Source organism: Cyanistes caeruleus, chromosome 3 (assembly GCF_971803275.1).
Source record: "Cyanistes caeruleus chromosome 3, bCyaCae1.hap1.1, whole genome shotgun sequence".
NCBI classification, from domain to species: domain Eukaryota; kingdom Metazoa; phylum Chordata; class Aves; order Passeriformes; family Paridae; genus Cyanistes; species Cyanistes caeruleus.
Window position 1 is genome coordinate 29,551,896 of NC_141703.1, and position 25,876 is coordinate 29,577,771.

General features: G+C 39.2%; 1 protein-coding gene across 1 annotated transcript; it reads right to left on the reverse strand.

Annotated features, from left to right (window-relative positions):
* Positions 1–630: 630 nt before the first annotated feature.
* Positions 631–21,861, reverse strand: IL18RAP (interleukin 18 receptor accessory protein). Its single transcript, XM_023918313.2, has 11 exons — positions 21,787–21,861; positions 13,427–13,557; positions 12,129–12,396; positions 11,820–11,994; positions 10,402–10,576; positions 8,789–8,857; positions 8,520–8,640; positions 6,605–6,759; positions 5,593–5,730; positions 1,982–2,152; positions 631–1,349 (listed from the first exon to the last, which is right to left on the reverse strand). The coding sequence occupies exons 2-11, from the start codon at positions 13,548–13,550 to the stop codon at positions 979–981; spliced, it is 1,767 nt and encodes a 588-aa protein (XP_023774081.1). The 5' UTR covers positions 13,551–13,557; positions 21,787–21,861; the 3' UTR covers positions 631–978.
* Positions 21,862–25,876: the final 4,015 nt, after the last annotated feature.

The following is a 25,876-nucleotide window of genomic DNA, read 5'->3' on the forward strand; positions in this document are numbered from 1 at the left end:
CTGTTCACAGCAGCATTTCTTGGAATCCCTTTTCAACAAGGAATCTGGCAGATGAGATATTCAATTAGCATTATAAATCAATGATTTGTTAACTGGAAGGCCAAATGAAGTGAGCAGAACAATAGAGCTGAGGCTATACTATTCAGATTGCTTAATACTGACCATTGCATTTCATTCAGCTATAGACATACACAGACTGCAAGATGGTTTGAGAACGTGGTATGCGCTCTGGAGAGTTGGCAGCCAGAGGACTGCAAGGGAAAGAATTTAGAGTCTCTGGAAGTCTACCAGCTGTGACAGTCAGGGCTTTGATTTACACCTGTAACACACCCATAATGCCAACAGGTTCAGTGGCATTGAGTGAGCAGCACAAGACAGGATCAGCAGTGATCAGGTGCAGGTGTCCCTGAGTGTGAAATATTTCACTACTGGTAGAATTCTTCCCCTCATTGAAGGATGGAGGTGCCTGGGATAAGCCCAAAGAGAGGTCCTTCTTTTCTGAATCCCTTTAGCAAGCCCAGCAGTCTCTCTTATTTTCTTGGTATTCCCACTGGAGGAGGTAACTCATTTGAACAATTTGGATATGTCCCACTGGACTGCATCAGAAAATTAAACTGCAAGCTTCCTCTAGGGTTCCCTTTTTTTAATCTTTTTCTAGAACACAAGTGTAAAAATATTCCAGGAAGAAATACAGTGCAACGAACATTGTATGTCTCACAACTAGAAAAAAATTATGTAATAAATATAATAAAAATGTTAACAAAATAATAATTTATGAAAGACAGCTCACAGTTACAGTTGTGTGCAGCAGCAGTGTTTTGCTGTGCACTGTGACACTTCAGTCCTTCTGACTGTTTTGGAGTGAGCTATTGCTGGCTGTAGTGACAGTTGACAGAGGTCAGATGACACAGAAAAGGTCTTTGACAATCATGTTACCATTCCTGAGCCTGATGTCATTCTCCTGGGAAATTTCTCTTATCAATATACCAGTCTGAATAACCTTTGGGATAAGCCCTTGAGGCTGCAATTTTCCAGCCTCTTAGTAGTTTTCACTGGCATGTGGTAACACATGTATTTCCAGAACTTCTTGTGTGGAGCAGCAGAAATGGAAGACTTCCAAGTAACAACTGGTAAAATCCGAAGTGCTTTCTTCACTTCTGGAGGCAAAGTGTCTGGCTCTTGGAAATCCTGGAACTTTATTAATACCAGTTTGATCCCTTTATCTTCCAATGCACAGTTCACTGCTGCCTGCAATTCAAAGATGCTTGGTCCACTGACATAGGCTGGGCTCAAAATAATTATTACCCGTCTGCTTTGTTTAATAGCTGTTACAACTTCATCTGTGTATGCTGGAGAGGAAATGGTGAGAGTTATTGCATTCTGCAGAGGAGTTTTCATCTTATCAGTTCCTTTATCAACAGCTAACACCCAGAAATAATGAAAGTGAAGAACAGGAATGCTGAGTAATCACGTAACACCTAGAAATGTGTTTGCTATCAGGGGGTACCATGGCTGTTCTTATACAACTGAAGAACACAACCTTCTGCTCAAGACATGAAGGGCTGAGACCTCAACACACTTCAGCAGGGTCTCAGGGGACACTTGGACTTGTCTTTATCTCTCCCAGGAACAGATACACAGGTTTTCTAATTACTGAGGTAGCACTGGCTAAAGTTGCTCAGAAAGTAGCTACTGAAATATTTGAAGTCTTCTTCCCAGAGAATGGAGTCTGTTTGCAAAGAAATTCTTGCACAAGAAGCTTTGTCTCACCCTAGTAGCTCACAGTGACTTCACTCCAAAGTATGCATGCATCAGGTCCAGGGACCAGACACAAAGATCAAAACATTATTAGATTTGAACATAAATTCCATTACCTAATTATACAATTTGTTGCTTTGTCGCATAATTTTTTTTTTTTTTTTGAAAGCGAAACAAAACTTTATAAAAACTGAAGATTTTATACCATGCCCAAGGACCTTACCTCCTCCTGGAAGAATATCTCTTTCAAGAATACATAACTTGTATCCATATTTATTTTCTAGCGTATCTGGAAGAAGCTCCAGGGCAAATTTTTCCTCGCTAATTAAAGCAGAGTCACTTTCAGAAGAGTTTAGTTTTGCATAGGACACAAACGCATCAAATTCTTTGCCGTCTAAAATAAATTAATAAATTAATGAATTAATAAGGTAATGGCTTTATATACATTAACAAGTCAGGCTGAAGCATTCAGCTTCTTTCTTGAAGCTCTCTTTCTATTTATATCTGTTTAAGTAGGCACAACACAAACCTGAAATTATGACCTGTTCATGGATTACAGCTATCCAGTCACCAAAGACAACCTTTCTCCTCCCTGTCTTGCAAATTTTGTAGACATAGGCTACCAAAGCAAACAAGGGAGCTAGAGATGTTTACTGCAAGGTAGTTTAAAGGTTTGGCCCCTTCCAGGCAAAAGCCATGTGGTAGGGAATGATTTCCAGTCTTTTCTCTCCTTTGCCAAATGCTGATTCAAAAAAAAAAAAAATTATTGTCAATGGCCAATCTTCTTTCAAAATATAATGAAGCTTAAAAGAACAAAGTTCTTGAATATTAGATGCTTGCAAAAGATGTGCTGTTTTCATACAGTTATGCTTGTAAACAGAGAGACTTGTGTAAGGAACAAAGGCTAAGTTTGATCAAAATATCAATTAGACACCAAGTACTGACCAGTTATTGAACTTTAAGTCTCCTTAAAAGAACATTTGTACAGTGCAGAAAACATAGATAAGAAATTTTTCTTAGCTTTGATCACCCTTGTACCAATGTCCTGAGTAACACCCATTCTTAACTACGAGGCAAAAGCAAATTGTATCTATTTGCTGAATAAACTTTAAACTACACCCTGAGGGAGAAGGAACATAAAACAATTTCTGGTGAAATCAAAAGGCACAGTGGACCCAGATCAGTTTCCCAGTTACTTGAGGCCATTTAAGGTATCCTAAGACTACCAGATTTGACAGAGGAAGTATTGGACACTCAAACGTTTTGGCATGGCAGGGCATCCTCAGGCAGCCCAAATTACATCAAACAACTTTGTTCAATTAGCTGAATTGTATCACATGACAATATAATGAATAGAAACCAGAGAAATTCCCCTGCATCCAGCACAGACACCTAAGTGCTGAGTGTCATGACCCACATGCCTTGGTCATGGTTAACTTTCTGATTTCTATCCCTAGATGTAAAATTACGATCACAGACACAAGCTGTTCCCACAGGATCTAGAAGAGCCTGTATGTAAGGCAAATTCAGAAAACTAACATGGATGAGCTCGGGCTGAACACTTAAATTCAGAACCAGCACATAGCAGAAACTATGTCATCAAAACAGAACAGATGTGTGCAGATTAGGTTTGGAGGCCAAGAATGTGATCAGACAGCACATGTTGCATCTCTGTCCTCCCCTCTGCTCCTGGACACACACTTTCAGTCACATCCTTCTACTGGTGCTGAAGCTCTTGTGATATTAGAGGAAGATGATTCTTTTTGCTGGCTACACACTGTCTTTAACTGAGTTATTTTTCTGCCAAGTTGAGCCAGTTGAGGCCCACAAGAGTGAATCACCAGCAGTAGGCACACAGGACTAATGTGGGAATTAAAGGTGGGCAGAGGATCACTACTTCAGTTTAGCTGAACTTCAATTCTTCTATAGCCTGAATTGAAGCTCCGTTGAACACAGATTTTAAATGACAATAAATTGCATTGCAAACCAGGTATTCCTCATTTCACCCACAGAGGTCACTGCAATCTTATTAGACAAAAGACACTAACAAACAAACCCCTTTATAATACTACTATTACAATAGAAAGTTCAAAATAAATACAAAATAAGCACCACTAAGCCATTTTTTTTACATAATAGTACAGGAAAATTACAAGCTAATGAACTTTTGATACTGTATTTAAGATGCTGAAATTGTAGGAAATGAAGAATGCCTGACTTAAGCAAAATGATGGCATCCATGTTCTATAAATGTTAGTATCAAATCTCTTGCATTATTTTTTTCTGGAAGAAGGCAGGAATTTTAAGAGATATATCTAAATTGGATAGTGAGGCAAATTAATCCCAGAGGGGTTGTGTTTCCTCTGCCCACAAGGTCCTGCACAACCTAGGCTGGCTCTGCTCTGAGCAGGTGCCCAGGGTACTTTCCAATCTTGCAGGGTTCTTCAATTGTCTGATTCTGTACTGAGAAGGACACGAGAGAATAAATGATGGAAAGGAAGAAACAACAAAATCAAGTCATAGCTGCTGCTTTGCTGCTCTAAGAGCAAGTCCTTTCAGACCTCAGGAGACTTGATACGCATGCACACAAAGTGAGAAGGACATAATCCTACTGGTGAGAGCACGTTTTCCTTGGGCAGAAAACTCTCTGGATACACACAGCTGGTCTGCACACCCCCCCTACTCCCACTCTGCTGTGTGCATGAGGTACATGAGAGGCAGGGGACAGGCAGGGGACAGGGACTGTCAAGGTGGAACCCAACCATATCTTCAACTTTAGTGCACAGGCCTTGGCAGGTCTGTCTCTGTCCCACTGACACGCAGGGTGAGCTCTCAAGGGACTTTCCACAGGTCCTTAAATCACCTTGTTACCAGATAGAGGGGAAATTTTGAGTGGTTTCCCAAATTGATTTTGTCAAATGTTTCAGTGCTTGCAAAAATATTTTCCAAAAGGGCAGTTAATTTTCTAATTGTGCATGTACTTAGAGGTATTTAGATCCAGTTGTTTCACACTCACATATAAGATACATTTACAAACACAAAAACAGACTCAGACACCTCTATCTCACACTGCATCAAAACACAAGAATTTTTTGAGAAATTTTCTCAGGAACAAACTATCAGAATTCTTTCAACACATGTAAGAAAATAATACATTTAGTTCTTGGAAGTAGTCATAGTGATTCCTTATACATTTTTACACTGTCTATTTCAGGGGCCTTTTTTAGCTGAAATGATGGGGCAATGCTACTACAGAGACTTGAAAAATCAAAAGCTAATCACTTGGGTGCAAATGTCAAGTTGTTTCCAAAGATTTTAGAAAGAAAATATTAATATTTCCCAAATATTTATTTGTCAATTGGTGCCATTTATAATCTTATTTCTCTCTTTTGTTTATTCTTCTGAGAAACTTTTTGACTTAATTGAAAAATACAATAGATCCTTCACTTTGTTATGCAAGGTCATTTTATTCTTGTCCAAAGGTCTTGTTGAACTTTTTCAGAGAATGATTTTTGAAATTTTGGAGATGCTAAATTATTCCCTACAAATGGATGGGCAAAATTCAACTTCCTACTCTAATCTTCTGTGGGTAAGTTAGGGTAAAAGTCTAACTGACATTTCTGTTGGTGTTAGATATTTCTTTCACACTATCTGACTATTTTTTCCATCTGCATTCACTGAGCATCTTGCAAGGTTTAAAAGCCTTTGTATTGGCTCAAAGAGAACATGGTCATTAAAGAATTTAATTAAACGAGTAATTCATACCAGATTATCCCACATGGCAAAAGGCAGTAGAAAAACTGGAGCAAATTAATATTATACAAGGTTTCTTACCTTCTGTACTTTTGCTGTGGACCAGGTAACTTCGATACATCAACACTATTTCAATCCAGTGCTGGTAAATAAAGGCAGTACACAAAACAAATGCAAATAGAGTAGAAATGGCACTGCATAGTACATATAACAACAACACTGCAGAAAGAAAAAAGTCTATCATAACTCAAGTTTCCAAAATAATATTGACACTTAGATAAGAAAATCAGTCCACAAATGGGGACAAACCATCTTACAATCTTTTTTCTTATCCCACTGGCAAAATTTAGGGGAGTCAAGATTTCCTGTAGCCACAAACCTTAACATAGAATTTCAGTCTATCATCAGTGACCATTTTTTGCATGGCACCTCCTCTTTGGAGGCATGAAAAGCCAAACTATGACAGAAAGCACAGAGAAAACAGTCTCTGGTACTCTCAGCAATGCTGAAAACAGTCATCACCTGAGATGGAAAAGCTACATCAGAACAGATGTAGCTGCACACAGTGCCCTTCTGGCAGCTTTCTGTTGCATTCCAGTGATAAACCTTCACTGTGAACTGTGGTTTAACGCTTTAATTTCCACACTGATTCTGGTTTGGGCCATGAAAGTCTTGGAGGGGTGCCACATTCATATCAGGTAACTTCTCAGAAACATGCATGCTAATGACTGGGAAAATAAACAGAAATAATCTATGGAAATTAAGGAATACTGCTGCTTTCAGCAGCCTCTCTGCTTCAGTTTAGTAGATTGCCTATTAATGCTCAGAGATGACACCCTCCTTCCTTCGAGCTACTCTCCAACTTCCACTTGGCTTACCTGTCTGCATTAAGCCCCCAGATAGCCCCATCCTTCTGAGTAATCCTCAAAATACTCTGGCTTACAAGACATCTGACAAGTCAGACTTTTCCCACCCAGTTCCAGAAACTCCTGCTGCTGGCTAAAAGCCAGTGTCAATGGGGAATTAATTAGTAGCAGTAGAGTAAACCTAAATGTGTCTTCAGGGGTAAATAGTCACCAGTTGATTGCTTTACCTCTCTGCTTTCTTTTCAGTTGGATCACAGCAGTGGCATTCCCCACTGAATTCTCAGCAAAGCATGTGAAGTTGCTTCTGAGGTCCTTTTCAGTAACTTCCTTCAATGTTGCAACATGAAGAAGTGTGTGTCCCTTCAAACCTTTTGGATAGACACTAAAGAGAGGAAAATGTGTGTAAATGCATGATATCTTTGCTGTTCATTCACACAATTTCCCAATGTCTTACACCAAAAAAATAGAAGAGCTTGCAACTTCTTAATATTCATCTTGAACTTTAAATGTAATATTCTGGTTTGGAACCTCCACTTGGTTTATACATAGTAAGAAAATACTAACATTGTAAGAAAATACTTTGATAGGCCTGAAGACTAGAAGGTTTATCCTTAGTTCATCTACTCAGCAAAATATTTACCAATTGCCTAGTTTTCAATGTATATTCCCCTTTACTTCTGTACTTTTACTACATATGGTTTTCTAAGATGTAAAATATTTGCCTGAAAGAAATGCAGATAAAATGAAATTTCAAAAAGGAACCCCAAGAGAGAACTAGCTGGGGAAAAGACAGAGCAGCTCAGCCTCTTGAATAGGGGTAAAAAGCCCAAGGACATGATAGGCAAACAAGATAGATATAAGGGACAGAAGTATAGGAAATGAAGAGGTAACCGAGGAATCCCTTCAGGGTTGAGTGAAGGATATGGGAAACAGATCTGTGTCTGCAACCACTCCAGAATACCCAGGGCTTCTGAGTTTCGGCATTCCCCATTGAAATCCACAAGTATAAGCATCTCTGAGTCATCCCAAAAGGCATTTCACATCATGCTGCTGTAAAATGGCAGTATCCCATGGCTCTACCTCTGCTACCTCAAGATAGTGTAGGAGTGAACATAGGCAAGGGTTCAGCCAAAGTCTGTTGGGGATGTCTCATTTTGTATTTTAAAAATTAAACAGAAACTCTACCCATTAACAAAACTGCACCCATTTAAAAAGCTAAAATCTTGTTAACAAGAATATTCCAAATCTAAACATTCTAAAGTTAGGAAAATGCAATTTCCAGTCTACCTCATGAGTATGTGTGTGATACCATAATTCTTTTTTTTTTCCCCCATATGACTCCTACTATGAGCTTGATTTTAGCAGTGACAGCAGGGCTTTTGCTTCCCCCAGTGTACAGAAAGTTTACCCATAAAGTTGCCTCAGGGCTGTGTGGTGAAAGACACACTGTGTTGCCTCTACTCTGTTACTTGCCCAAGTAGAACCCTGTGTAAGTGAATGAAAACAGGAAGGAAAGGGAAGCGTGATGACTACAGGGGTTGTCCCCAGGTCACAGGAAACCTTTCCCCTACGTGTTTCTTCTCAGCAGGGTCTGGTTAATTCTTACCAGAGAGGAGTCCCAGAACTCAGTGTCCTGAAATTCAGTGCTGTTAATCCTCAGACCCAGTCTGATGTCTGAGACACACAAACTCCTTTCAATGTCCACAGTGCTGCTTTGCTGCTCTGATTCATTCCCCACTCAGAGACAGCTTCCCGAGACAGACTGTGTGAATTGCTAGCAAGGCACAACAGAGACCGTGCTTTCAAGAACACTTGGGAACAAGAACACTTGAAAACAACTGATGCAGGGACAGGCATCCAAGAACCCTTCATGTTGAAGCTGTCTATGAGCTAAAGTTTTAAGAGCTAAGATTATGCAGAGTTTGAGTTCTTGATTTTATGGCCATCAATATGTGCTTCTGTATGTGGAGGTCACACGCCTGTCACTTGCTCGTGGACAGATACATTATTAGGTGAAAGAAAAGAGCCTCCTAAAGTGTTTTCAATAAAACTTATTCAGTAAAGTTGTTGTAGAAGGCTTTTTACAATTGCTTGTGGTGGTAGTAACAGGACTACTGGGGGGGATGGGGAGGAGGTTCTCACCTTGTTTTCTGATTCAATTTCTCACTTACATTCTCTTCATTATTTCGTTTCCATGTTACCCTCATTGGAGAAATTGTTTCAAACCCAAACTGTACACGGCATTCCAATTCAAGTGGCTTGCCTGGAACAAATGAACACAGAGAAAAAATGCCTGCAGAATATTATTCTCTTAAATAGCCTAGAAAGCAGAGCTGGTTTGCTTTATCATTATTTATCAATACCTCATTTAAATACTTTCATTTGCTTTTAGGGAAGGAATTGAAACTTACCAACTTCTACTTCGAGGATCACAACACCATTGGGATACAAAAGGTTTGGTGGATGAATAGTGTTTTTTGCTGCAATTAACAAGTTATTACAATAACAAAGTTATTTTCAGTGCAGAAGACCAAAGAAAATAGCTTAACATTTAATTTTTCAAGTTTTAGGTGGAATTTAGACACCTAGATCCAAGAGGATGACAACAAAAATTGCGTAGCTACTCAAAAACCTGCTATCTCATTTACTCTGAGGCACTGTCCTCTTACATGAGCTGAGAAGTTCAGCAACGAGCCTGCACTTTAAATTAAGGATTAAAAAACTAAGAACCTCCCTTGGAAAACCCCCTGAAGGGTTTTTTTATGAATCCTCATACCAGTTCCCTGTATTTTCATGCCCAGTAAGCACAAACAGAGCACATGCACACCCCATTCAAGAGCACAGACACTTGTACCAAAATAGCCAAGTGGTTTTTGAAACTCAGGCTGCCAAGGGGCACAGATAATGACACCCACGGGATGTACAATAAAACCCACAGCTTTGATACTCTAGGAAAGTCCCGTACTGCAGGAAATGGTACCATAAAACACCTTTTCTTTTTTTTTTTTTTCTTCTTACCAAGCAGAGAAATGTATCGCAGAGCAAGCTGAGTTGAAAGGGATCTTAAGCTCCATGGGGAGCCTGTGCCAGTGTCTGACCACCCTCTGGGTGTAAAACTATCTTTTAATATCCAGCCTAAACCTCCCCTGACACAATTTCAGGCCATTTCCTCAGGTTCCTGGTCATCACAGTGAAGAGATGAGTGCCTGCCTCTTCTCTTCCCCTCACATGGAAGCTGTAACTTCAAGGAGGTCTCCCCTCCATCTGGAAGGTTCTGGGGCAGTATAGATCTATATGGCACCTTTTAAGTGTTTTCCTGACTGCACCAGGGAGTGAGGGAAAAGAACTGAGAAGGACAATGTGTCCTCAAATACAGACAGATCAGAATAAAAGCAGAACTAGTCCAAGGCTGCCTGGAGAATATTATGGGAATAAAGCCAGAAGGAAGAGCGAAAGAGCAAGAGGTATTTTAGGCCACCACCCAGAGCTCTCACAGGTTGGTAAGACATGGTTTCTTGTCTTGATGGGATGGATACATTTTTCCCTTGAATTCCTAGAACCAAATGCTTGAAATACCTGGGGGGAAAAGGATCACCTATTTCAGAGAAGTGCTATCCTCATTGGACCATGGAATTTCAAAGGAGTGTTTCCTCACTAGATCATAGAACCAGGTTGCCTCACTTGACACATTTCTTTTGCTCCCTAAATCTTGTTCTCCCTTCCCCATAGTGACCTACCATCTACCAGGATGCTGAGGAATAGTCCTGTGCTGTTTTCATACAGAAGCAGCTGTACTGAATCCATACAGTGCAGGATATAGAATATCCTACAGGACCCACTGCTATTACTATTGGATGTTCTAGTTGGTGTCCCAAGATGTCCTTAGAGTACTTGGAAGAGGATTTTAATGATCCTATAGCTAATTCAATTTATGGGTTTTTCAGAATAAGAGCCTGAACAGAAGACAAACATAATAAAGAAAACATACTTCAGGTATTTTATTCTGAGTTATTACATTACTCACCAATGACTTCTACTGTTACTGCTGTTCTCACTGTCCACTTGGTAATGTTTTCAGACAGAGTGTAATCACACACATATATTCCAGCATCTTTGTCATAGGTTGGATTCAAGTAGATTTCATTCTGCTTAAGCTTTAGGCTTGGTCTGCTTTTCCTGTATTTTATCTGATGACCATCCTAATGAAAAGAAAAAAATATCAGAGAATTAAAGTTGGGGTTTTTTTGGTTGCTGTTGTTGCTGTTATTAAATTATATTTTAATATATTTGGACAGAATTTTCATGGCAAAAGGGCTAAACCAAGATGTTTACACTGAAGCCCAAAAAGGGATGTATTAGGACTCCGAGGACATTTTTCAGTTATACATATAAAAATATGTGAATAACCTTGACCTTTTAAAAATTATTTAAAATTTAGGGTTGACACGAAAATATTAAATCATTAAGCTAATCTAAATTAAACTCCTATTACTAAAGAGCAACAAAAAGGAACACTTTTTTGATGGACTAGGTATTTTTATTTTATAAAGAAATAATTTTGAAAACATTTTCAATTATTTTATGAGAAGTAAACCATGAGTTTGGATTGTTTGAGGTTGAGGACACTATCCCTACTTTTAGAAGCATGAGAATGTTCTCTTTTTTGAAAAGCACCCCTATTTTTCAGCTTAATATTCCACTGAGACCAGCAAGAACTTTCCTTAAATCAAGTTCTGGAAAAATCCAGTAACACAAATGTGAAGAAGGTCATTAACTTCAGTGGGCTTCAGATCAAGATGTAGGTAAAGATAAACCTCATTTAAATTTTTTAAGCAAATGCAGATTAACTTTGACTAGATCATAATTCTACTTGGTAAAATAAAATAATGTAAATAATACCAGGCAGGAAAATGCGCAATAGCAAATTTTATTAATTTTCCTTTGCTCATTTGGATGCTATATTGCCATCCTTATGAACACTGAGTCAGTAGTGGTTCAGTGGAATAGTGTTTCATTAAAAACAGGAGTCTGGAAAGAACAATTATTATTAAGCTAATTTTGGGTCAAACAAAGCCAGGTTTTCTTTGGTATACTGGATATTCTCAAAATTTGGAATGTCAAAACAAAAAATGTTACATTTAAATCATGTCAGTTTTGTTAAAAACATATTTTAATTCTCAATTATTTCAATTTCTTAGCTGAAGAGAAAGAATTTCTTGGCTTTTGTTTTACCAAAGAATATTTTGGGTGTGGCAAATTTCTTCAATACTTTTCCTTAAATACTTGATATGTACCAGCTCAAGATTCTAGTTTTGGGTTTAATTTCTCAGGCTGCATTGCCTGTCAAAGAAGAGTTCAAGAACTACGGCACATGGACATTAACTAGACCTGAAACTCCACCTACACTCAGCTGTTTTCAATACTCAGTAGACCAGCTCTTACCTTGTACCATTTCACATCTGGCTTTTTTATGTGGCTGTAACATTTTGTCCCAGGACAGGTTATTGAATTTCCACTGCCAGCAAGAAGATATACCATATTTGTGTCATAACCTGAACATTTTGCTGCCTTCTTTGTTTGAACATCCAAAACAATTTTGAGACATGGGATTTTTCCCCTGAATGATATAAAAAAAAATTGAAAAAAGTTAAACATTTAATACACAAACCAATCCAAAACAGTAATTCTCCTATAGAAATGGAAACCTTTGCTCCTTTACTTCATTACTTACTCTTTTGCTCCATTACTTACCATATCCTACAGATGTACACTCCAGAAGCACCGTCTCTAATTGGTTTAAACCAAAGTGCATCCCCTTGGAAAGCCAGATCTGAGCTTTCCTTGATAGCCTTCAGTGTCTCTTTATCTTTCTGATGCCAGAACCACTTCACCTTGTGCTGATTTAGAAGTGTGTTGTTATAAATGTTGGTAGCATCTCTATCTGGCAAAGCACATTGTAGAACAAACTCCTCACCATTAATTGCACGGTACCATATTTGAGGTTCAACATGGGAACATCCTGGAAAGAAGCACAGTAAGATGTCAGTACCATCTGAAAGAATGCAGAGTCATGATGAAAAAATTAAAAATAAAATTCAGGGACACTATAAAAATAGAACCTTACCTTTCTTGTGTTGAATATTTATTTATGTGATCAGAAGATGGACTAATAAAAAATGGGTTTTCTTAAATATGTAATTTGCCAATGTTCTTGAAAATTTATTCAAGTGTCCAAATGTTTATTAGGCCTATTTCAAAAGCTTAATGTGAAGAGTTTTTGTGATGTGTAGACTTTTGCATGAGTGCTAACCTGTTAAACCTCAACTCTGTAGAAAAGCAGACGCAGCTCTTCTCGATCTCCTTGTATTAATGGAGAAGGGGCTGACATAAGCCTGAGGAAACAGAATCTGGCCACAACATGCCCTATTTAAGGTAAAATTGACAATTATTGTCTCACTGATTTTAAATATTTATCCTCCTATGTTTCAGTAATTGTGTCTAAAATTACATCTTTTTTTTTTTCTGAAAGCTATGGTCAGCCATCCTAACGCCCCACCTGCCAGTCAGGCTGTTGTGACCTTTGAAAGTATGGCAAGATTTCACTCCAGCAGAAGGGAGGTCATGAAATCTGTTCCTCACCTGCCCACCATGGGGAAACTCTTTACTGTTTCATTTTCTCTCTGCACACTAAATTGGATCAAGCTCCTCCAGATGTATCATGTGTGTGGAAAGAATTTGATAAATCAGTCTCTTTCTGCTTCTGTGTCCCTTCTCCCCAGTCCCTGCCTCACTAGACCAGATGCTGGAGACCTAAGTCACAGAAGAAATAAATTTGTTCTATTTGGACCTCAGAGATTCTCCTTTACATTTATCCTTTTCATTGGGGAACTGACTTTTGAGTCAAATTTAGGGTATGTTGTATTACCAATACTTCAGAAGCTTGAACATGTGCAGGAAAAACTCAGAAAAGCAAGGAAAAATGAAGATCTCCTTTTCTAAGTTTTCAGAAAGTACCACAAACACCAAACATTACTGGAGCAGATTCTTACCTGGCAAGTTAATCTCTCTAACTTCTACCCCACTGACAAAAAATGTTAGTATCCAGCACAAAATGAGCATTATTTTCTTTATCAGTTTTGGTTGATATTCTGAGACATTTTCTTTAGGAATCATTTGCTTCCTGTAAAAGAGAAAAACAGGGGTTTTTTGTAAATCAGAGTCCAATAAAATAGATCATTGCATATTCCATTGTGTACCTCTATAAAACTTTGCAAACACTATTTCCTGCATATTGTGGTTTTGGGTTTTTTTTAAATGGGGTTTGCAGCACTTTTCCTGGTCACACTATTTCAGAGTAATACAGGATGGATAATACTCAAGAATATGCAACAGTCTCTCTAAATATGTCTTGAATAGAATTGCTTACAGATGGATTTCCAAGTCATACCTACAGCAATGCAGAACTCCACCTCTGGAGTGGACATGCAGATCCTACCTCCTTTGATAGGAGCATGTTCTCTAAGATGAGAGGTAAGAAACCAACTATCATCAGCCTTCAGCTAATGATGCCTTATCATTAGCAGGCATCACAACAGTCTGAGACAAGCATAAATGACACCAAAAATCCTTGGAGCACTGTTGTAGCTTGAAGATCAACAGGCCCAGGTTGAGTTGATTTGATTCCTTTGGGATTAAACCAATCTGAAGATGTGCTGCAGCTGCAAGCAACACTGAGCTCATGAGACTGGAAACCATGCAGAAGTGAAGCTCTCAAAGCAACATGTCCTGTGTGGGCACATCTTTGGTTCTCTCTCACCCAAGAGACCTGCTCCTAGCAGGCTTTGTTACCAGACAAAATGGGCGTATTTAGGATGTCTAGTAGGGCCAGCAGAGCAATCTAAAACCCCTTTTCCTCCTCCATGGTGTACCTGGGTGTGCAGCATCAGATGTCACTTCTGCACTACAATGCTGTGCTGCACTGCTTGAAGAACCGTGGCAGAGCCCTGCTGGGCAGGGTAACACCCCCACCACCATGAGGGACCAGCTCTGTGTGCTGCCCTTGTAAACTGAGACTGGAAACACTTTGGGGATTTGGAGCAGGTCCACAAAGCACTCAGATGCATCCAGACCCCTATATGACAGGACTCTGTACAAGGTGAAACCCCAAACCATATTGTTATGTCTTCCCTCTTCTACTAAGAAGTCTGATTTGCATCCCACAGCTTTCTCAGCCACAGGCTGCCCAGTGTGCATGGATTAATTTGGTATTTAGTAAGGACATACCCAACGCATGTCTGGAGTGCCTGGTTCAGGTGTAAAGGGCATAAACTTTGCTGCTGTTTAATTTGTGCAGCAGAGCCCTCAAGGGGTTTTTTTCTTCCCTTTGGCCACAGAGTGACTCTGCATTTGCTATGCTGTCAGAGAGGCACTGAGTCAGCCCAAGGGAAAAGCAGAGAGTTTAGGCAAAGGCTAGTCCCTTGTCTGTTGGCACCTCATGCAAATCAGACACCAGTCATACTGGTTAGCATCAACAGAGAAACCAGTGCACGCTGAGCTAGAGAGAGAGGCAGTGAGAACTCCCACGCTGCACTTTTCCAGGCAGCTGTTTTGTGCAGAGGAGAGCACTTCTAGTCACCGTTCTCTTCAGAATGTCTCTATTCCTTGCAAGTGAATGGAATGATCTATTTTTATGCTCAGAGGTCACAGGAAGTAAGTTAACTAATTTATCTGACCCCATCCTGGTGCTTTGTTACAGGTTGGCTGCCAACTGTCATCACCCCACATATCTTTTAAAATCATTCTGAAACTCCAAGCCTCTATGTATGTTTAAATAAAGTGAGTGTGCTACCAGCACTGGCAAACACTCCATAAGTTTATCTAACTTTCTTATCCACTGCAAAAAGATCAATGGATCCTGACTCTTGAATCTGGGTTTATGACACCTGTGAAGACCTTGCTCAAGGCTTTCATTGAGGCTACATCTCTAGCCATGTTAATTCTGCATAAAACCAAGAATGGTGCTTTGAGTCATGTCATCCAACAGCCCACATGGCAAAGGCATGCTGGTGCCAGTAGCAATCCAAACCCAAGGGCCTTTTGTGTGGTTCAGTCCTGTAGTCAGTCCCCTGGGCAGGTGTTGCTGCTGTCAAAAGCAGAGGAGCAAGCACTGATCTTTTCATTCTCATGGATGAAAACATCACTTGGGAACACAGCAGGAAGCTGTGTCAGGGGAAGTTCAGGCTGGATATCAGGAAACTGTTCTTTACCCAGAGAGTGGCTGAGCACTGGAACAGGCTCCCCAGGGAAGTGGCCACAGCACCAAGCCTGACAGAGCAAGAAGTGTTCAGACAACACTCTCAGGCTCATGGTGTGATTCTTGGGGTGTCCCGTGTGGACCAGGAGTTGGACTTGATGATCCTGATGGGTCCCTTCCAATTCAGCTTACTCTATGGTTTTATGATCTATTTCTTTGTCCTCTGTACTCCACTCTCCCTTGACCCCCAGTAAATGGTCCAGTCTCGCTCCTGTGACAGCTCTGGTCCTTCCTGGTGTCTCATTAAGCTGTTAAACCACCAGAAGCTATTTGAAGAGTGCCTGACCTGGCACAAGATAAGCAGTGGAAGCATTTACTTCCTAGCTTCCATTTGTGTGTAACTGGGGACATACAGGCCACATGTAGTGAAACTAAAGAAGTGACTGTTCACAAAGCATTTAATAATACCAGTGATGTATAATCTCTTTGTTCTGCAATTTGCTGCCATACTAATGATGCCTTCTTTGAGCTCCCAAAGGTCATCCCAAATGGGAAAGAGGTGCCAAAGGGAAGGTTGACTAGTGAACGTTATGGCTTTGATTAGAAATCTTTCTAATTTTTCTACTGTCCTTAGCTAGGCATGGGAAAATACACCACTGCCAGTTTTTGGTTTGGTTTGGGTTTTTTTGCTAACTAATAATTTTTATTAGAGAATCTTGTAATCTTTGCTTTTTTGTTATATTTAAAAAGTATGGTAGGATGTGAAATTAATAGTTGTCATCTTGCAAGTGTGCTTGACAGGAACAGGGACATTCACAGCAGAAGCAGACAACAATCACCATTCAGGTGTATTTGCACTGCAGATGTACCCAGGTGATTTGGTGACTTGGTTTACTCAAGGACTCATTTCTCTTTATCAGTATCTAGCAGAGAAATAAAGGACTCTACTCGAGGCAACTTATTATCAAAAGTCTCTCTACCTTCTCCTGCCATGTACACAGCCATATTATCATATCCTTAGTCTAGGAATTTAGGGTGCCACTTAATTGGAAAGTATTGTATATACAAAGGAAATTAATGTGGTCTTCACATAATTTCCTGTGCTAAAAAAATGCAAGTGAAAAATAGGGATTGTATTATATTGCCTGTGTTTCAACTCCTAAAGGATTGTTAGAAGAAAAGAGTACATTTCTATTTCATGGAGTTTTCACAGTATCGCAGAGTAAGCTGAGTTGGAAGGGACCTGTAAGGATCATCGAGTCCAATGCCCAGACTTTTTTGAACTCTGTCATGCTTGGTGCTGTGACCACTTCACTGGGGAGCCCATTTCAGTGACCAGCCACCCTCTGGGTAAAGAACTTTTTATTGAGATCCTGCCCTAACCACCCCTGACACAACTTCAGGCCATTCCCCTAGGTCTTGTCACTGGTCACCACAGTGAAGACATCAGTTGTACACTGTGATGAGGTCTCGTTTCAGCCTCTTCTTCTGCTTTTTATATAAAATATAAGCCAAAAAGTCAAAATCGGTTTCTTGAGAACTGTGCCATGCTTCATGATACCTCTGAGGTCTAGTAAAGAGTGGCATACTACAATCATACCATCATACAATTCTGATTCACCATTAAAGCTATCAATTTCTCTGTCTTGTATTCAACTTATATCAATGGAAAGGCAAGCATAATCTGATTCTAGGACTAAGATTTGTAATAGCCACACAGGAGATGAAAAAAAAGCTTTACCATATCTACAAAATGGAAAAGAATATTTAATGAAACTATTTACTATGACACTATTGTTTGTCTGACCAAGCAGTTAAAGCCAATTTACTTTAAAATGCACACTCAAGGGCAATAAAATGCACTCACCTTCAAGCAGACGGGGTAGGGACAGCTAAAATTTGGAGCTAAACCATATAATTAAAAAGAAATTATCACAAAATCTTACTTGCACATCCTACATAACATGATAAGAATTGTGGTTAGTTCTAGCCGTGCACTGAGTCTGTTTCCTTTACAGGAATTTATTCTACCTCATTGTCATCATCCCTTCCTTTCTCAGTTTAGCTGCAATAAGCTGAAAATTTCCGGGTCGCTTTCTTGTAAAAAGAACAGGGGAAACACCTCCTAGTAAGAGATCAAAGCCTCTTGGGTTCTAAAATCTTCTGTTCGCACTGTGTGCAAAAATGTTTTGGATTTTTAAGTTTGCTTCATTTAAGAAGGGTAATGTTTCCTTTTCTTTTCTTTTTCCATATGCTGCTTTTAGAAGGTTCACCAAAATCTGTAATATCTGAAATTGACAAGATTATTCCAATACAGAATAACATTCACAGTAAGAATCGAGTTCACCTTACCATTAATGTCCCCAGCTACCTTCCACACCCACTGTAAGTGGGTGCTGTAATTGTGAACTGTTACCTCTGTGTTCAGCCTGTGCCCTCTGAGTTCAGCCTCACTAGTTTCCCAAACACAGCCTTGACAGACAGGGAACAGAAGCCCTGATGAACCTGAGCCATCTGTGACTTGCCTCCCTTGGACCTGCTAGGAAGGCAGAGCACTTCAGCATACATAGTGCCACACAGTCCAGCCCCTCTTTCAGGCTTCCTGCTGGGATGCAAAACCCATAAAATACAGGCTGCACAGTGACCCAAACTACATAAAAGCATCTGGGAGCACTTTGCCACCATCAATTCAGATCCAAATGATCCCTATTCCAACAGAGGATGTGTAAATATTTGTCCATCAGTTTGAAGCAGACTTATTTCAAGAACAGTAGGACTTGTTTGTCTTTTCTTGTGTGAAGTTCTGTATCTTTACTGCATATTGGGTCAATCACTATTTCCACAAGAAGGTAAAAAAGGCTATTTGTTGTGTAACAGGGGATTTCAATGTTGCCTCTGTTTATGCGCACATTCCTTCCTGTAATGATCAGTATTAATGCTTGATTCTGTTGGGTTCTGAGCAATTTGAGATAATTTGTATTCTCAGCTTCCACATTTTTAGCTCTCTGCTTATTCCAGAGCTGATCCCATTGATGATCAACCTTGGTGACTGACTCCTAAACTATATTCAATATTTTGCCCCATTGCAAAATACATGTTTGATTTATAAACCACAAAAGGCTCCAATTTATCTCTAGAAATTTCAGTATAAAGAATTAAGCTTTTGAAGGTGTCCTGTCTGCATAGAGAAAAAAAAGCACTTTTGTCTTTTGTTCCCTCTTCACCTAAAGAAATTACAGAGTGGAGCACAGCTGAAGTCAAAGCCCTTCTTCTTTCAAACTCAGATTACCAGAAAAAAAAGAAAAATGGTTCTTTCACAAAGATGCATCTTAAAGACATAAAATATACTTATTTCATTTTAAGTATAAATTGTCATAGTGTTCAAGTAATAAGGCTTACCACAATCGAAAAATAAGCATAACAGTCTAACTATTATGTCATAAATGCATTTTAGAAATACAACAGAAGCACCAGTCACACAGAGCTTTGAAAGCCACACTAACAGAAGTCTGAGTGGTATGTCATACTGGCACTTCCAAGGTTCATATTTATTTTTGACTGCCATGCAAAGTGCAAAGTGCATAAAGAAGAGGGTAAAGGACCAGCCCAGAATATCATCCCTGCTTCCTCTCTCTCCCCACACTCTCCTCCCCTTTACTCACTCACCCTCCTACTCAGCTAAAATTTAGCTTCTTTTATGCTGTATCTCCAGAAAATTGTACCTCCCCACCCCTGTGGAAAGTCAAGTTTGGGGGCTTCATCTTACCTTGTCCATCTCACTTCTTCTCTAGCGTGGAAAATGTACCAGTGTGTAGCAGTGCAGTCTTACAATGCTGAGAGGATTAAGTTTTTTTTCTGTTCTGGTACTATTCTGGCTTAACACATTTATGCATCACCTCATCCTCTGCCCAGCTATGGTTAACACCCAGTGGGTAAGAAATTTTCCACTCCGATTATCTTCTACACTGAGTCAGTGGTGCTGGTTCTGCTGTTGCAGGAGTGTCTGAACAATATCAAAACATGAACCTCTGTCCATTTTGTACTAGCTAATGCACTCAGTGAAATGATATACAGTCGTGGATGGCTTCTGGAGACTGTGATTCTCTGTGAAATAGAGGAAGATGGTGTTACTTTACCATCAGTTTGCTGCACTACAGTGAATTCTGCCTTGGGCATCCGAGCCTAGAGCCACAGAAATACTTTGAATATACTAACAACTGAGTAGCCACATGCCAGCAGAGAAAGAGCAAAGCAAATTCTCACCATGCAAGCCTTTCAAAACTTTTAACCCTGACAATTCTTAGCAGTTAATTAGTAAATATTGTCTAGGACCTCAAATTCCATGACAATTCCTTCTTGTCTTCCTTGATAGTCCAGCCTGCTTACTGCAAGCCAAGAAACATAAACTTGACAGGGATGACCACTGCTGAATTTTTGGTTTTCTTTCAGAAACTTACTGTACTCCAGCTTAAAAGTAGGTCAGAGTAGCTTCACCTTTACTCTCACAGGAGACATTACTCTTATAATGAATTTAATGCCCATTATACATTTATTCAAGGACACATCCTTGTATGCATATAATTCCTTAGCTTGAACAGATCTTCTTTCTAGTGCTATTCTTTTCCTGAATGCATTTGGTGACCATGCTCCTATTCCTTTCCCTGGTCGTTTTACCAACCTAGGCAATTAAACTTTTCTAGGATCCCTTTTCACGGTTGCTCTGCTGATACTCATGGCTCTGCCTCAGGTCTCAAGGTCTCATTTCACTGGAAGCAATTCATTTGTATTTGTCTTTCCTTCAGCATGCTGAAAGCTGGAGACACTCCTGAGATTGTCACAAGTTTTCATTTCCAGTGTGTGAGTTCCTTCCTTGTAGATGAATTTTTGTTGCTAGTCCACAAAGGCAGTATCTTCCTTATGTATTACATAAATAAATATGTTTAATGTACTGCTTATCAAGCCAATATGCACAAATAGAGACATGGCTATCACAGCTGAGAGCTAAATATTTACTTTCAAGCCTCCAGAAAAGCCTGAATCCATAAATTAAGTCTTGTAATGAAGTCCTTAAGAGATCTTTTTGCTTTTGATTCCTAGTATATATTGCCAGCTCTTCAGGACTAGACACAGTCACTTCTGAATTTGCCCAACTGTTTCTAAAAAGTCAGATTTGTACAGCATTACAGGTAGTTTTGGAACCTCTTATGGAACAGCATTCCTTCACCATAGCAAAAACCCCTAAAACAGCTACAATTTTCCTGCAATGAGTAGAAAACAGTTTTTTAGCCATATAATAGAATGAGGTCTCCAGCACACCACTGAAATTGGCTTAGGTCTGGTAGTGGTCAAAAGCAATAAAGCAATAACTCATAAATCTATTTGATTATCTTTCAGAAATACCTTAAGGCATCAATGTACTGAGCTCTATTATTTTTGTATTCGATAGGTTACAAACAACAAATACATGACACTGGACTGTCTTGCTGATGTACACACTGTTTCTCACCCATAGAGGCCAGATGGGAGATCAAACAATGAGAGATAAAACATTGTGATGACTTTTTTTATATATTTAGCTGACAAAACAAGCAGAAAAAACTACTATTTTAGCCTATTTGCAGCTGTTTTCACTGAAATTCAGAAAATTTGGATTGCTGCACTACAGGAAGCTGTAAGTTGTGGATACTGCAGAAAGCTTGGTAACTGCTGCTTCACCCAGACACACAATCTAATTCTAGTTCAGAAAATTATTTCCCAAAAATGCAATCACAATTTCTTTTTCAAACTACTGAATGCCTTTCAAGTACATCACAAGCATCTCATTAGGAAAGGCAACATCTCAAACATTCTTGAAGTCTGCAAGCCAGACCAAAAAAAAGGTCTAAAATGTGTCTAAGAAGAAAGCAACTTTTTTTTTTACTTTCTCTGAGAAATCAAGATAGAAAAGGACTTCAATATATAACCACAGTTCTAGAGTAACCTCCCAGGCCAGACACATACATCTATCTTCATGTTAATCTCTATTTTCTAACCATTTTTTATTACCTGAGGAATCAATCTACCAAATTCTGGATGTGACACATAAAATTCTGGACCATTTTGCATAAATCAACTATGTACTCCCCTTAAGGTCTGAGATGTCCAATGAACACTAACCTTGCCCTACACACGCAGGAGTTGTGTTCCCAGAATCTGTTGGAGCGTCCTTATTGGTGCTCTCCTGTTTTGTAATTGCTGACTGCAACTGCTGGGCTCCAGTTCAGGAAACACACTGGTAACAACTTGCTTCTGCAGGCATCATCAGTCGCTCTGCAATAGAACCAGCAAATCTTAAGGCTCCCTCTGTCCAGCCATTCTGCAAATCTCCTGTTTTAATTACAATCTGTAGAGTGGTGGAATTGATAGGATTTGCCCTTATGCTTGGATTTGGAGTGAAACAGCTGCTTAGGAGGGGGAATTTACTCCTGTTTCACAAGCTCTACCTCTCCAGTGTCTCTAAAAAATGCAGATGGTCATGAAGCAACAGAAGTACTTAAAGTAGAAAAAAAGCCCTCTACCTGACAAACCTTATGCAGTTATCAGCCCTTACACAGTACTGCCCTACAGCGATGATATTATATACAATAGTCCTAATTCTTCCTACATTTATGTTACAATTATCAATAGACAAAAAGAGATTTTGATACTCTTTTGCTTCCAGCTTGTATTGTTTCTGGTAGAAAGAGGTCAACCAGCAGCACTAAAAAAATACAGACACAGACCATGTTCTCACAGCCAGTTACTATGTTATAGTACATAGCAAGAGAGACAACAAATTTCAAGACCAGTGGCTTCCAACAGCTGTCTCTTTACAGATCCCATCTGTGTCTTCCTCAGGGAAATTACATATTTCAATAGCTTTCTGGATTTGGCTTTGTTTTAATCTTCCTAAATTATAAATGAAACATTCATTGCTTGTGGTCTAACCACACATGCTTTTCTTGCATTTTTTCTTCATACCCTGACCTTGATTTTTGACACTTATTGTGGTGGTGCATCTCTCCTCCCATCCCTCAGGTCACACTATGAGCTGAGAAATGTTCAGTAGCCTTGACCTTGAACAGCACCTGGACTGAGCTCTCTTGAAGAAAGTTTCCAACCTGAACTGTGGCTAGGATGGAAAATTACTATGACTAAAGCCCACACTCTTGCAACTCTATAAACAGCAGTCCTAAGTATGACCCTTTCAACTCTCCACGACCACAGTGGGTTGCAACCAGCAACCTTCCTCTCAGAGCCAGTGAAATCTCAACTTTACTATACTTGGAGGATCACTAGACAGCAGCAGATCCTGGGCCAACAGCCGCACTGCTCAAGGCTCAACCCTTTGTAACTTTTCTCTATAAAATTCTTTTTCGTTTCTATTTTCTCTTTCTCTGATTCTGCTGCTTTCTTCTGTATTTTTCCTTCTCCTCCTGGATTTCTCAGTCTCCTCTGAGCTGAGCTCCTTTGGGATCCTCCCTTGTGGGAAGTCCCGCTTATCTCAGTTCTCTGGTTGGAAGAAAACTCCCGAGCTCATTAGAATCTTGTTTCTCATGTTTATTAGAAGGTCATTACAAAACTTGGCAGGTCTCTCCAGACTGGCTGCACAAGTTTAAATCACTGCAGTCTGGTACATTTCTTTCTGATAGTACAACAAGGTCTTGTGGCTCACCCTGTGTTTGAAAGCACAAAATGGCCCCAAACTATGCAGTTCTTTTGTCTTGATACTGATTCTTACCCAATTAACAATAGACACGTATATTATTTTTCTTAATGACCCAATGACACATCACCTGTGTGCTGCACTGCGGCATTTTCTGCCCAATCACTCACTACTACCCAAAAACCTCTAGAAGAGGAACATGAAGAAGAAAGAAAGAAGAAAAGAAACATTCTAAATCCTCCATCTTGCTTTCTGCTTTCTAAACTAACTTAAACTCTAAACTAACTTTTTCACCCAATGACTTAAGAAATTCTCTAATCTACACACTCACACTTTTAGCTATTCTATTTAACTTTAACAGTTGTTTTCATATATCACCATGAAAACATGCTCATGAATTTCATGTTATATGAAATTCAGTGTTCTTCTGGGTCTTAAAACTAAGTATCAGAAACAAGGGCACACACTCTGCATCTCAGACTCCAACATTGTCCACTGAGTAGATGCAAAATCATCTGATGGGAGCACTGAATTCGAGGGGCATTTTTCACACGTGCACCTAATACCCACTTCTCCAGGTCTGCGTGCATGCGAGTGTGAATATGCTATAGCAAATGTACCACAAGTGTTACTCTCCTAAAAGGCAAATGTACTATGAATGTTACTCTCCTAAAAGAATTAAATTTGTAATGTAGGCCTGTAAATGAGTTATTGTTGTGCTGTAGTAAATTCTTCATTAATCCTTTGTTAAATTATGTAACTTAAGCTATTGATTAAGTGCTGTTAAACCTTTAGGCCTAAACTGTTGGTCAAGACTGGCTCAGTTTAGCTCTGAACCTTGTGTCTAAATGGGAGGGTCTTCCTTTTTCCTTTTCATCCTTTTCTTTTCCTACCCTAGCTCTTTTCTTCCCCCTGCTTCCCCTCCAGCCTCCTCATAGATAATTTTTGGGTTGACTTTGGGGTTAGATTGATTCATTTTAGGTTTTTGTCTGATTTTTGCCTGTGTGCTTTAGCTATCTAGTAAGTAGTAGAGTGAATCTTGCCAATGAACTTTTTCTCCCTTTCACTTTTATATTAAATCTGCTTTTTCCAATACATATGTCAATGATTCTATAAGCAACCCCAAAACAATCATGATACTACTTCTGTCTAGCTGCAGCAAAAATTGAATGTGGAGAAGGAGAAATATAGTTTTATGAAGTGCAAAAGTGAACAAATATAAAGTGCAAATAAGTTCAAAAGTGAACAGTGTAAATCACTGAAATGATCTATTACCTCAAACCAAATGACCCATTATCTCAAACCAGCTATCATGTGAATTCACTTATACATTGACATATACATGATCAGGCAAATTATCACAACTACAATCTATAAAAGTAATATTAGCAGTTCCTTTTGTCTATGGACCGATAAAAAAAAAAGCAGATATTTCCAAGGTCTGATTAATGTGTGTAATTCAGGATATAAGAGCAGTAAGAACAACATCTGGCATTAGTATGAGTATGCATATCCTTAATTCCCCTTATCCCCCTTACCACTGCATCATAGGCAGTGAGGATCTTCTATAAAGTGCCTGTGTTGTGATACCTTTCTGTGCAAAAATACTTCCTTTTTTACAGATGTTGAGTCATTCAACACATGTCTGCTTTGCTGGCATTCAAACAACTTGGGAGTTAATGCCATTTAGCTTTCAGCCTTCCTTACATATAATCCTCTGTTATTCTGTAAAATCTCAGGGCAGTCAAATTCTGTGTGGTGTCAGAGGCTTTAGGGTACATCTTCATGAGCTGTAGCACATACATGCAGTCACATTGTCTCTCCTAACTGAGGTGAGGGGAGCATCCATGGCAAATTCAATTTCAGTTTAGAGTAGCTGATTCTCATAGAGGGTAGGCTTGGTCCAGAGCTATTAACAAACCAGGTGCACTATCCATAGTCATATGTGTAGTAGAACACATTTGACTTTTAAATTTTTAGGCAATACATTGATGACAGTATATGAAAAACAACATGGCTGAGGAGAAAGTTTAATACCTCAATTAAATATTAGGTAAGATGTTTGGCTGGAAAATGGATGTGCCTAGTATGTCTGACTGCATTTCTGTGCTGATAGAGAATGTTAAAAATTATCTGTGACTAGAAAATACTGGAAACACTGATAGAGAATAAATGAACATTGTGAAAGATTTGAGATTTAGAAACGTAGAGGCACACACCTGCAGAGAAGAAATCCTCTTCAGTAAAAGCTTACACCAGAGGATGGCTTTTACCTGTGAACCACATTTACAGAGCTCTTTAGTTAGACAAAAAGGAGACCTGCTAGAGCTGATCTGAAGGTCACTGCAGATGTTTTTTTTTAAATTTTATTTAATTTAATTAAATTTTAATAAAGCCTTATTTTTTTTTGTTACCTGTTAACCTGGCAATAGTGTTGTCTCCATTTTGGAAATCTATACTTAGCCTTTTCTTTTACCTAAACATATTCCAGAAACTATGCATGATTGAAGGATATTTGACAAACAACCTTTCATTCCCATGAAACTTGAGACTTAGTCATGA

Excerpts from the sequence above, each read along its gene's own strand:
- IL18RAP (XM_023918313.2), bottom strand. The coding sequence starts at position 13,550 with ATGATTCCTAAAGAAAATGTCTCAGAATATCAACCAAAACTGATAAAG. Across the intron at positions 10,577-11,819 it reads CAGATGTGAAATGGTACAAG|GATGGTCATCAGATAAAATA; the intron begins GTAAGAGCTGGT and ends TCTTTTCATTAG. Across the intron at positions 5,731-6,604 it reads ACTGAAAAGAAAGCAGAGAG|TGTTGTTGTTATATGTACTA; the intron begins GTAAAGCAATCA and ends TTCTTTCTGCAG.